Genomic DNA, 12,546 nt, shown 5'->3' with positions numbered 1-12,546 from the left:
TAGACGCAGCAGACTGTAAAATTCAAATAAGTTGGTTCAAAAAAACAACCCAACAACAAGATCAAGTAGCTGCCTGCTCTTTATTATCTTTTATGTCAAGTATGAGGACAGGGGGAGCCTCGAGGCGGGTTAGGTGGCTCAGGAAGAGCTCCTGAGGTCATGGGGCTGCTGAGGAAAGAGGCATGCAGAGCTTCCAAGTCACGCTATGAGCAGCGCATGCAGTAAACACAGCAGCCTACCATATAGTATACAACCAGGCCTGGATCTGAACACAGAAGAGAAACCAAGGCAAGGGTTGCAGGAACCTGTATCTCTCCTATCATGAACTCACCATTGTTATGGCTTGGCGCCAAAGGCATTACTCAGCTCTGCTCTGAAAAATCCAGTGTATCAGAGGAGCTGGAGGTGGGGTGGAAACCCCAGATATCTAACCACCTGGATTCCTAGGGATTTGATACAGGCACTGAGGAATGTGAAGAATTTGGAATGTCCAAGCTATAATTCATAGGAAGCTCTATGGAAATTTCACAGCTGCACCCTGCGTTCCATTCCCTCTTCATTTCCCTCTGCTTTCTCTACTGTCCCTTTTGCACCTGGCACTCTTAGTTCAGAGATGTAAAAGCCACCATGAAGCATCCTGACAGCACATCTTCTGAAATTTTGCTTGACTGGCTTCCCTTCAAACAGGTGTCAAAGCAAAAAGGTGCGCTCTCCCTCCTGCACCAGAGTCCTCTCTGGGTCTGCCTTCCTCTACTTGGCGCCCTCCGCCGAGGTGGGGCAAGGCTGGTCTAGGGTGAATCCAGGTCACCGCGGCAATTAGGATAGCCCCAGCAACGGGAAAGGTTAAACAATTGCCAGCACAGACAGAAGAAAGAAAAGAGAGGCTGCAACTGGCCCTTACACAATCCATCAATGAACTGAGCTCCGAGAAGCAGGAAGTCCTGGAAACATCTCTAGAAGAACCAAGCATGGGGTACACCCCCCTCCATCCAGGCCAACTTCTTTTAAACTTTAGAATTAGTTTTGGCCAGCAGCAGAGGAATGGAGAGAGGAGAGAGAGAGACTTTACTGTTGATATGGAAACACAGGAGTCAGGGAAGTGCTGCAAACACTGGGGACAAGTGTTTTTTGTGTAAATCATCAAATCAATGGTCCAGCTGGCTACACTCATCTGAACACATTATGCATCTTAAGCATGCACTTTTCCCCAAAGGCAGGGGAACCCACTTCCCTTCAACGTGCTCTGAGCGCGTTTGTAAACATCCGTGCATATTTTCCTGCGGTTTCTATATGGAACTGGGTGGAGCTGAGAAGCAAACACAGCCCCCAATGCTGCTTTACCCAAAGTTTATTTAACTTGCATGCATTTAAAATGCTAGCTGGTGTGGGGAGGAGGAGAGATGGGGGGTGGGGGAGAAAGGTCCTTGAGATTCATCGTCCATAAGGGCTTGCCAAGGACATTTAAACAAAGCACAGAGAACTGAAAGATTCCTGCAGGGTTCTGGGAACAGCGGCACCATTAAGGGAGGGTGAAAGCACTTGGAACCCGGTTTCCTGCGGAGCCTTCACATAATCCCCAAACAGGAGGGAATTAAGAAATAAATTTGGGGTCTTTTATGTTGGAAGATACTAGAGTCTGCTTCTGTTTCCAAACAAAACCAGATGAGGGACATTTTTAAAAAGGCAGGGGTCCTATCACACGAGTCTTCTCCAGCGTGTGGACCCACATGCATGCATGCATGCATGCACACACACACACACACACACACACACACACACACACACACACACTGTATTCCATGGCTATTGCCCTCACTGGCTTGTATCCAGCACTGTTGTAGCACCAACAGACACCCAGTTAGGCAACTGGACTGCCCAAGGCAACAAAAATGCATCTCCAGCAACTTCCGAATGGCTCTGGGTGCTTTTTAAATAAATAAATAAGGCCCTACTGGAACACAGATTAACTCGAGTCCTGGTTACTGTCTTACCATACTGCTGACTGTAACATTCTCATTTATGACATTGCATAACTGAGTCCACTATTCTGATACCACACACTTGCAGGTTGTTCACACTAGAAATCCCAGGGTCACTAAAAGAAATGGAAACGCTATTTTCTTCTGGACATGAGCAAAGTGGCTGAACCCATAAACAGAAAACATGGCCAGGGTAGATTGATTCAGTAACGGGGAGTTAAAAATCAGTGAGACAAACTCTTGTCTAAAACCAGTAATATAAATCAGTTATCCCATTGTTTAACTGATACAGTTCCTGAATAAAGATGCGTGCTAACTGGCTGCCAGAAATCATGTCGGCCTGCGGTGAAACAGAACTTTTGTAGAACCAAAGTTCAGCTGACACGGAATACACAAACCTTTTGGAACATGGAATCATCTGCTTAGAGACGAAGTAGGCAATTTGAAATTATTTATTTTTATTCTCTGTGTACACGTGCAAAGGCACCAAGCAAGACCACTTACTAGAACAAATTTATGGGGCGATACCTAATGTCATACAAGTATAGTTCTGCTCATGTAACAGGTCTTTCCCCATTCTGTCCTCTCCCATCAAGCACCCTGAGTCTTTTCTGGATGGTCCCACAAACCTACGGAGAAAAATTTGAGGGTGTGGCAGGGCAGGGGGCTGCAGAGGAGAGAAGCGGAGAGTTCCATTGCACAACTTAAAATCTTCTGTGCATTTGAAAGAGCAGCAATGGATTGAGCATAACAGGGTTTCTAGATGAGCTGGGAAGTAAGCACAGAGTATACTTAACTGCCACTATATAGACGAGTGCTGCATGGACCTAATCCCCTCTCTCTGCAGTCGATGGGATTTAAATGATTTAACGTGAAGTGAATGGTGACCTCAGTGTCCGTTCTGTTTGGCTGACTGTCATAAATAGCCATAGCTTCCTACAATGAAACATGACCTATTAGGGTAGGTCAGATGAGCGTCTTTGCTCAGTTTTATCGCTTTCTCTGTTTGAGGAAGGATGGGTTTCCATCCTGATGCAAATAAGGTTGTCATGGGCATAAGGATAATAATAAGGAAAATAAAAACAATAAGGAAACGTCAGTATATTAGCACATACTACCCCACCCCCTGGCCTCCGGTGGACAAAAAAGCAAAACAAAACAAGAGAGTGATACAGCTCTCCAATTTTTCGGTATTTATTTTCTGAACAGAATGGCATTTCAAAACAAAGCCTTGAGGATTGTCAAACTTGTAGGAAGCACAGCTAAACTAATGAATGCAAGCCAGTCAGCTGTCATGGGAAAGACAAAGGTCTTTTCATCTACCTCAAGACGCCACTAAATAATGTATTATTCCCTTGCTGCACTTAGATTGACTTCTCTCTCTCTCTCTCTCTATATATATATATAAAAGCACACACATATCACCTGAATCTGTCTGGTGTGAGACAGAATTTGAAGGATCAGCACGATCAAATTGACACCCTCATCCACCCACCCCATCAAAATGATTTCTTTGTCAAATTATAAGATTAAGATGCAGTTCTTTGTCAAATTATAAGATTAAGATGCAGTACTTCAGCTCACTAGGATCTTGCTAAGTGTGTGTGTTTGTGTTTTGGGATGGATGGGAGGAATTGGTGTTGAACTTGGGATAGGAGTCCTCAGAGCTCTGGGGTGGAGGGCTCCAAGTTGTCAAATGCTGGTGTAACATACAACAAAAACCTACAACTGATTACGCACACATAAACAAAACAGGCCAATCAAACTTTTCCATCGTTTGGTAAACCTTGTTTATCTTCACCTAAGCTTTGTTCTTGTTCCTTGTCTTAGTTAAGGATGAATTTTTCTAAAGCGATTGATAATTAAGAAGTCTGAATGCAAGCAAGAGTATGAGGGAAGGGCGGCAGTGAGGAATGAATTTAGACCTGCGGCACCACTTGCATTTGACCTCCTTATGTGAAAGATAGAGGGAAAACTCTAGAAATCAAGAGCTTTCTTCTCCAACAGGAAAAGGGCAGGCAGGCTTGCTTTGGCCTATTGAAAAGCTGGAAGAATTCTGCAGGATCTCTTGGGCAAAGTGATAAACCACCAAGTCAGGAGCCTTCAACTCAACACTGGCAATAAGACGATAGCCTCTTAAAACAGCCAGTGCTTTAAAAATTGCAACTGCTCACATTTTCCCTTCATCCTAAAGTGCTCATCTCCTCCTGAGCATCACATCCTGGTACATCTTTGCAAGGAAATGATGATCAGGAATTCCAGGCTTACCTGTTCTTTGTCAGGTTTGTCAGAGATGTCGTTCAAACTAGAGGAAGTCAGGTTTCTGTGCGTCATGGCTGGGCTGCCTGCAAGAAGAAGACCAAGGTCTGTTAAAACACCGTTTGCTAAGGGACACACAGAGACTCGGGCCACAGCAATACCCGAGCAAGGCAGTTTGCCAATTACATGAAGGGTGGTTGAAAGCTCAATATAAGACGGCCGCTATCTGCTAAAGCAAGTACCAACACCAAGCAATGGCAGAATACATGTATATATGGCAGTCTCTTTTATCCTCAACAATTTCATTTGGAGAAATTCTTCATTCTCCCCACTTAACTCAATAGGAGACTTCACTAACATGCAAAAGGTTATGTTTTCAGAGGCCTTGGTCAGAAAACTTTGAACTTTTATGTACATCTAAACCAAAAGCTGACAGAAAGAAGGGGTGAGAGATTTGCTCACTCTACTAACTGAAGATGATGCAAGAAGCAGCATGTTGACTGAGCTACAGATTTAGGATCAACATGAGGATAAAACAAAAACATCCTGATTTGGTTAGCTGGGGGCTCATAATAATCCCATGGAGGTTCCCTTCATCTTCAGCTTGTTTTTGCCTCTGAGTCACATAAAGAACATGCAAAATAAATAAGAGCATAAAATCAATTACAGAGCTTGTGCATGTAGTGCTTCCATGTTGGGTTGAGATATGGTCCAAACCTCTATTCAGGCACGACTTGATAGAATTAACAAGTCACTAGGCAACATCCTTGGGACGCAGGTGGCGCTGTGGGTTAAAGCCTCAGCGCCTAGGACTTGCCGATCGAAAGGTCGGAGGTTCGAATCCCTGCGGCGGGGTGCGCTCCCGCTGCTCGGTCCCAGCGCCTGCCAACCTAGCAGTTCGAAAGCACCTCCGGGTGCAAGTAGATAAATAGGGACCGCTTACCAGCGGGAAGGTAAACGGCGTTTCCGTGTGCGGCTCTGGCTCGCCAGAGCAGCGATGTCACGCTGGCCACGTGACCCGGAAGTGTCTCCGGACAGCGCTGGCCCCTGGCCTCTTAAGTGAGATGGGCGCACAACCCCAGAGTCTGTCAAGACTGGCCCGTACGGGCAGGGGTACCTTTACCTTTACCTTTAGGCAACATCCTTAATCACTGCATTAGTGAGGGAAGTTGAATTGTAACTCTCCACATGTGATAAACCTTCACCACCACTGCAAGGTAGTTATCAGGTCATGTATGCAAGGAGGCCTGGTGAGTTCAATTCAGTAGCATCATGGAAATCAGGTCCTACACCCCAACTTTGCAGCTGTCCTACACTGAACCAACCTAGATACGACGTCAAACAGATGGTTTGGGGCCAGGCTACAGCCAAGGGCAGTTCTACCTGAACGTCTAGTTCTGGGTCCTTGAGGACAGCGAGTTTGGAGTGCAGTGGACTTAAGACTGGCTTGTAGCAACCATGTGGTATGGCTCTGTTTACCAAACTAAACTAGAAGGATGGTTTTGGGGTACTTAGTCCGCCTGCCAGTCACAGGGCATGTTGTTGCATTCCTCTATCCTTGCAGTCTGCAGTAGCAGAAGCATCTTAGCTCATAGAGTTTCTGGTTCAAGGATAGGGTCAGTTTTCCCCATGCAAAGATGTATTTTGGAACTTTTAATTCCTTGGAAGCCCACCATTTTTGCATGTCGTCGTCATCTCCTGACTGATCCCCCGACACACAACCACACCCCCTTCATGCACACCGTTTCCCTGGAAGGTGCAACTCCTTTCCCGTCATCCACTTACTTAGCCATCCCACGCTGGGGCTGCGCTGCACCCGGATTTCATCATCCAACGTGCGGGTTGCTAGGCAGGGCACAGAACTCTCAAGCGGGCTGCGGGCTTTAGAGTCACAAGCAGGAGGAAGAGCACGCATTTGAGAGCAGCAGCGAGGAGGAAGAGGAGGAGGAGGAGGAGGAAGACAGCAGAGTTAAGGCAGAGGAGAAAGAGAAAGGCCAAAGCAACTGCAGAAGCAAGAGAGTTAAGACAGAAAAGCATTCAGACACTCGTGTTAACACACCACAGAGAGCTACGCACATGCGCAGGTCAATTAGAGACCGTTCCAACACCAGGTTTTGCCGTGTACTTGTAGAATACGTGGCACTGAGTGCATTTTCAGTGTTTTGTAATATTTGCCCTTTTGCAACCCTCAAACGTGAAGGACGTCTGTATATACAGATATTAAATATTCAAAATAAAAGGAGAAAGAGGAAATGGCAAGGTGCAAACACATAATCGCCACAACTTACTCAGATTCAATCCAGGAAACTAGTTCAAAATCGTGGGGATTTGGCCTCCGACTGGGTGGCTCATTCATACAACTGGTCCCCCCCCCCCCACACACACTAATGAAGATCTGGAAGCTAACCTCTGGGAATGAGCCCTAGGCTGAAAAATATTACCTCTGAGTGACAGTACTGTATTTTATCCTAGCAATCAAACAGACGCATGCTGGCTGGGGATGATGTGAGTTGATACCTGAGCACGGCAGGTTAAATGCTCACTTATGGCAGCGTCTGTTTGTTGATCTATGTAGAGATGTAAGGACATTAAGCAAGATCACTCACTTGAAGCTGAAATAGTAGTTTGTGGGAGAAATAGTGTTTTTCCATGACATTGGAATTGAATGTCCGAGTGTAAATATTCCTAGTTTGCCCAATAATGAATGTATTACATGAGCTGCAATGTCCTATTTTGCCACCAATGGATTCAAGTTACAAGAAAGGAGATTCCGACTAAACATCAGGAGGAACTTTCTGACAGTAAGAGATGTTTGACAGTGGAATGGACTCCCTTCGGGGGTTGTAGACTCTCCATCCCTGGAGGTTTTTAAGCAGAGGTTGGATGACCAGCCATCTGTCGTGGATGCTTTAGCTGAGATTTTTGGACTATATGACCCTTGGGGTCTCTCCAACTCTAGTATTCTGTGAATGGGATTCCTTCTGAACACCTACGTCCAATGAAGCAAAGAATAGGTTGTCAGATGCTTCTGTGGCTTAACGCTTTGTAAATAACCACGGCAAATTCTGCAACCAAAGGTCGTAACAGATGGCCAAAGCTTTTGCTGTCACTGGTTTGTAACCCGCAACCTGACAACGGTACCCAGAAAACATCTGAAGAATTTAGAAAGAAAGCGGCCTCTTTGGCTGTTACTCACAGCCAACATGCACAACAATGGGGGGGGGGAGAATGTATTCCATTTTGTAACACTTCAAATAACGTGCCAATGATTTGGATCACCTGGAGAAACGTCTCTTCTTTCACACACCCTTCCCCTTCTGTTCCTCTTTCTACTCTCATTATTTCTAAACTCTGCTGATGCATTATTCAGCTACTTAGAATAACCTGAATGACACTTAAAGGAATAAAACCCCATTGTTCTGTCCAACAACACGCCCTATTGTCAACTGCTGCCTCAATGCATTTTTAACAACTTTCAGTTTGAATAAGTAATTGTGATGAATAAATGATAAATGCTATGTTTCCAAACTATTGTTTTATCCTAAAGGGTAGCATTGAGATAAAAAAAATAATTTCTAGCATGGCTACTAGCTCAACTTTTAAGGCATTTCTCTTTGAATCAATATTTGGGAGGAAAGTCCTTAGGTCAATAGCTCAAGCTGTTGGCTTCTGACTGAACTACACCAACCCAAAGCCCTGCTCTGTTCACCTGCCATACTATAGCCCAGTGTTTCTCAAACTTGAGTCTCCAGGTGTTGTTGAACTATAGCTCCCATCATCCCTTACCATTGATCCTGCCAGCCAGGGATGATGGGAGTTGTCATCCAACAACAGCTGGAGATCCAGGTTTGAGAAACACTGCCATGGCCAATACAGAAGACCCATAGGGCCAGTCATGTCCCAAAGGACTATGATGCCTGAGTCCACAGTAACTTACTAGTTCTGTTCCCAGACCCTCAGATTCTTGGTTCAAGGCCCACCAGACTCTCAGCAAGCCTTTTCTGAATTATCTCAGCCTCTCCTTGCTAGCAGCTGTTCTACCAGTGCTACTGAGCATGCCCACGTAATTCAATGAGCCGGTTCACATGTAACACTAAACCATGGTTTAGCTGCACTGTGTGGACAAGCTAGAACCAGCCTGAGCAAAGTCTTGAGCTTCTGCACTCCCCTCTCCTCCTCCTGTGCAGCCAGAATTTGGTTTCACTTTCCACTAATCCTGGGTTGTTGTTACATACAAAATAAGAAACTGAAGGGTTGTTGAAATCAGCAAAACACAGGTATTGTAGTCCATTTGTGTAGAAAAGGACTAGAGTTTGTTTTAAACCTCAGTCTCTGGTTCATACAGAACAAGCAGCCAACATTCTTTTAAAATAAAACTAAACATCAGAAGATTCTCCTACTGGTCATTCCACACAGGAGAAGCTTGTTGCCATATTTCAAATAGTGGAAAGTTTGTTGTTCAAAATTGCAGAGAAAAATGCCATTTTTGAGCCAACACGGGCTGCCAAACATCTGGATTTTCCCAGACATTTTACCAATTTCCACCCAGACACAGTAAGAGACAGCAGCATTCCGGATATGTCCAGGAAATTCCGGACATATGGCAACCCTAGGTTTATTCTAGCTTGTGCAAGTAACACTAAACTATGGTGAGAACCAGCCCAATGAAAGTCCCACTTGAGTAAAAAATATCCTTAAACCAATATCTAAATGCTCATTAAAGCAGTTCTTTAAATCTTCTCCCTTACCAAATCACCTGCTATGTCAATTCCCTCGCTCCCATACCATCTTGTTCACCTGTTTACAGCACCAAGTTTATTGTTTGCACTATAGCAAACAAAAGCACCAAGGAAAAGATCTGCAGGAAATATGGAGCATGCAGAAATATGCAGTATATGCAAAGCAGCCTGGAACCAAACACAAGGATTGGCAAAGAGCAGCATTTGGAGATGGACCCAGTTCTCAAACATTTGCATTGAAATACTTTCTTAACAAATAAAATATTCTAGTGTCTATGGGGTCTAAAGGACAAAGAGATGGGGTTTGGGATGTGAGGAATGCGGAACCCAGCTTCTGCTATGGACTCGCTGCAGCAAGCAACTTTCTCCCAGACCTCAGCTTCCCATCAGTGAAGTGGGAACAACTTAGAGAATGCATGAATCTACCAATGACATAATTCGCACGTCGCGCTAAGCCAAACTATAGCTTAGCGTAACTGCACTAAGAGAGGAAACTATGAACACTGCATTCCTCTCACAGTCTTGCTGCCGCCATAGTACCTGGAGCTAGGGTTAACGTGTTATCTGGGCCCAGGCTCATGCTTTGTCTCGCTTCAGATAAACCATAAGTTATTTAATTTCCCATCCTTCCCTATTAGGGCTGCTCCGGATAGCACTGCAGCAAGTTGGCTTCTGAAACAGTTGAATGTAGGACTCTATGAACACAACCCTTGCTAAAGATGCTACTAATTTAAATTAATAAGAAAAAAATTAGCAAAAGCACTTATCAGAAGCTCTCTCCCTCCTGAATGAGCTTGCTGCATTTCTTTGCTAGAGAGAAACCTCTCTCTTCAGCAGCTCATAAATAAGCCCTACTGGGCTCAATGGGTGCCTACTCTCTAGGAAAGTGTCACAGGATTGTGCCCTAAGGCACTTAATATCCACTAGAAAATGAATGGTAGGGCACAGACTTAAAAGCCACCTTGCCTTCCGAAGTCTGCATCTTAAAAAGTCTCAGATCATGCTATGGTTCAACAAGCCAGGTCAACTGAAGTCCAACAGCCAATCTGCACATTCGCAGCAATCATATTATGCTGCCATGTTAGGTCTACCCCACTAAAGTCTGCAGGTGGGGAGTTCAATAGTAAAATACTCAATAATCCCATGCATTGTAATTTCCTCGTAGAAAAGTAGAATATAAGAGCAGACTATTTTGGAAGATTTCTCCCCAGCATGCTCATTATTTTTTTTACATGCAATTCATTATTTTCTGTTCTTTGCATGGAGAGCTCTTGCGCCACTTGCAGTGTTAGAATTTAAGAAGGTTCACAACAACTGGCTCTGGCTTCTGCAGAGTGCATCACACTGAAGCCAGAAATAATGTCTCCGCTCTCTCTAAAGCCTTCCTCAACCTGGTGCCTTCCAGATGTTTTGGAGTGCAATTCCCATCATCTGGCTCAGCTGGTACATCTGTGCGGGTAGGAAATATTGTCCAAATCATCTGGATGGAGGGACCAGGCTGAAGAAGGCTGCTTTGTATACTTACCAAGAGGAATTTCCCCAACAGATAAAACATTTTGCTTATCACAGCCTTGAGCCAAGTACTTTTTATTAAAAAGATGCAACTTACCACCTGCATTCCAAGAAGGAGCGCTTCTTGGAATAATAAAGTGTGGAGGGGGGGGATGAATATTCACATGTTGCAAGTTTTGTTGAGATCATATGAGAATCCATGATTCTTGGCCTTAGTGGTTCTCTCCCTCTTTTCTTCAATCAGATTATTTTTCCCTCGCATGTTGAGAAGCAAGAAAAGTCCCCTCTCATCCCAGCAGGGATGCATGGCCTTAAACAATGCTGATCCCCACAATAGACAACATCACTCAATCATGAGATTTCAGAAAACAGTGTTAACTAGGTTCCCATACACCTCCATTGTCGTATGTCTCGGTTCTCGAACGCTGAAAACCCGGAAGGAAATGCTTCCGTTTTCTAGTGTTTTTCAGAACCCGAACATGCGACACGACTTCCACTGAGTGCAAGAAGCTCTTGCAACCAATGGGAAGCCGCGTGTTGGTTTTTGCATGTTTTAGAAGCCGAATGGGCTTCCGGAACACATCGTGTTCGAGAACCGAGGTACCCCTGTAGTAATATAGATGATGATTGCTCTGTTCACCTTTTTTGCGTTTCTGAAGTTTCTCAACTCAACACTATTGAACTGTTGAACTTTTATCCTTGAGGACTAGAGAGGATCCCTCTCTTTCTGGTTAATGCACTTGTTTCCCAGAATTCTAACAAAAGCCTCTGGAGCTGGGGGGTTGGGGTGGGACCTGTCCTCTGGATATTGCTGGACTACAACCCCCATCATCCCTGATCATGGACCATGCTGGTGGGGATGATGGGCGCTGGAGTCCTACAATATCCAGAGGACTATGGGTAAGTCACCCCTGCTCACAGAGGACTATTACACAGCCCATCTGCTATTTTGCATACCAACACTCAAAATGACTTCAGGACAATTTTCACCCGCCATTACAGTCTAACACATTCTAGATAGCTCAATGTGTCATAGGCTGCATTCATGTGGCAGTTCATTCCCATTTTCCTGACGTTTCCCTAACTGCTAATTTCCACCTTCTATTTCAGCTTTCACATGACATAAAAGCCACTCCCGGGAATATAGTGGGACATAGTGCAAGGTTAGCACTCAATTCCACACTGTTTGCAAAAAGATTTTTTTCCCCCCTGGAAGCCAATAACATGGAAATGAGTGCCAAGCTTGTGTTCCATTTCTGGAAGTTGATTTTACACCACATGAACGTTCCAATATAATGAGATAAATTAAATGTCAGGGAAACGGGATGAGCTGCTGTGTGGATGCAGCCCGATTCTATTCCGGAGGACACATCGTTGTTTGTGTTGTGCCGTTTCGTGCGTGTGCCACGCCAGGTGCTTTACTGAAGTGACTGACTAAAGCAGACTAACAAAAACGAAGCGCGCCCATGTCTCTTCTCAGTTAGCCCACGGAGATATGGTTAGAGCGATGCGCCACAGCATTAAGAAGCCTTCAGAGCCCATAACTGATACATCCGTCAGTATGGTCTGCTACTCTACTTGTGGGGTTAGATGCGTTGCCATGAGATGGTGATGGAGTTAGTGGGGAGCAGGGTTTCGGTGGGTCTCTACGGGAAGGCCAAAGCCCACTGGCTTCTGCATTACCATTATCTGGGTTGGTAAACATCCTACTTGCACTGGAGACAGTCTTCCCGATGTCGGCCAAGGAGCGCAGGTTGGATTTTTTGGTCTGGTGGCGATGCTTCCTGAGCAGGGTGTAAGTGACCTTGTCCTTCATTTCTTGCTTCAACAGGCCTGTCTCGATCTGGTTGTCAACAACCATCTCTGCAAACACGAGGATTTGGGGAGAGGGGGGAGGCAGGGAGAGAAGAAAAGGAGTAAATCAATGTAAACAAAAATAAAAAATGGTTTCAGAGTAGGCTGGTATGTGTAAGTTCACATACGCATAGGGCTGGGCAGTATCTGGTTTTCAACATCACGATATACCACCAGCGAAACATTGCAATATACTGATATAT

At 44.9% G+C, this 12,546-nt stretch overlaps 1 protein-coding gene across 10 annotated transcripts in view; it reads right to left on the bottom strand.

The window, feature by feature from the left end:
• Nucleotides 1-12,546, bottom strand: part of SLC4A4 (solute carrier family 4 member 4) — a 194,401-nt gene that overhangs the window by 63,260 nt on the left and 118,595 nt on the right. For 4 of the 10 annotated variants that reach the window (XR_014568331.1, XR_014568333.1, XM_083756376.1 and 1 more), the window contains 2 exons: nt 12,173-12,352; nt 4,248-4,324 (listed from right to left, as the gene is read on the bottom strand). Coding sequence is in view for 6 of the 10 variants with exons in the window: in XM_083756376.1 (XP_083612502.1) it covers nt 4,248-4,324; nt 12,173-12,352 (257 nt within the window). In the remaining 4 variants the exon portion in view is untranslated. Of the gene's footprint in view, nt 1-4,247; nt 4,325-6,023; nt 6,120-12,172; nt 12,353-12,546 lie in introns of all 10 variants that reach the window. The other 6 variants (XR_014568332.1, XR_014568334.1, XM_083756377.1 and 3 more) reach the window with 2 other exon arrangements.

The sequence above is a fragment of the Podarcis gaigeae genome (genome assembly GCF_964106915.1).
Source record: "Podarcis gaigeae genome assembly, chromosome: 9".
Classification (NCBI taxonomy): domain Eukaryota; kingdom Metazoa; phylum Chordata; class Lepidosauria; order Squamata; family Lacertidae; genus Podarcis; species Podarcis gaigeae.
This window is presented reverse-complemented; position numbering and strand designations above follow the sequence as displayed.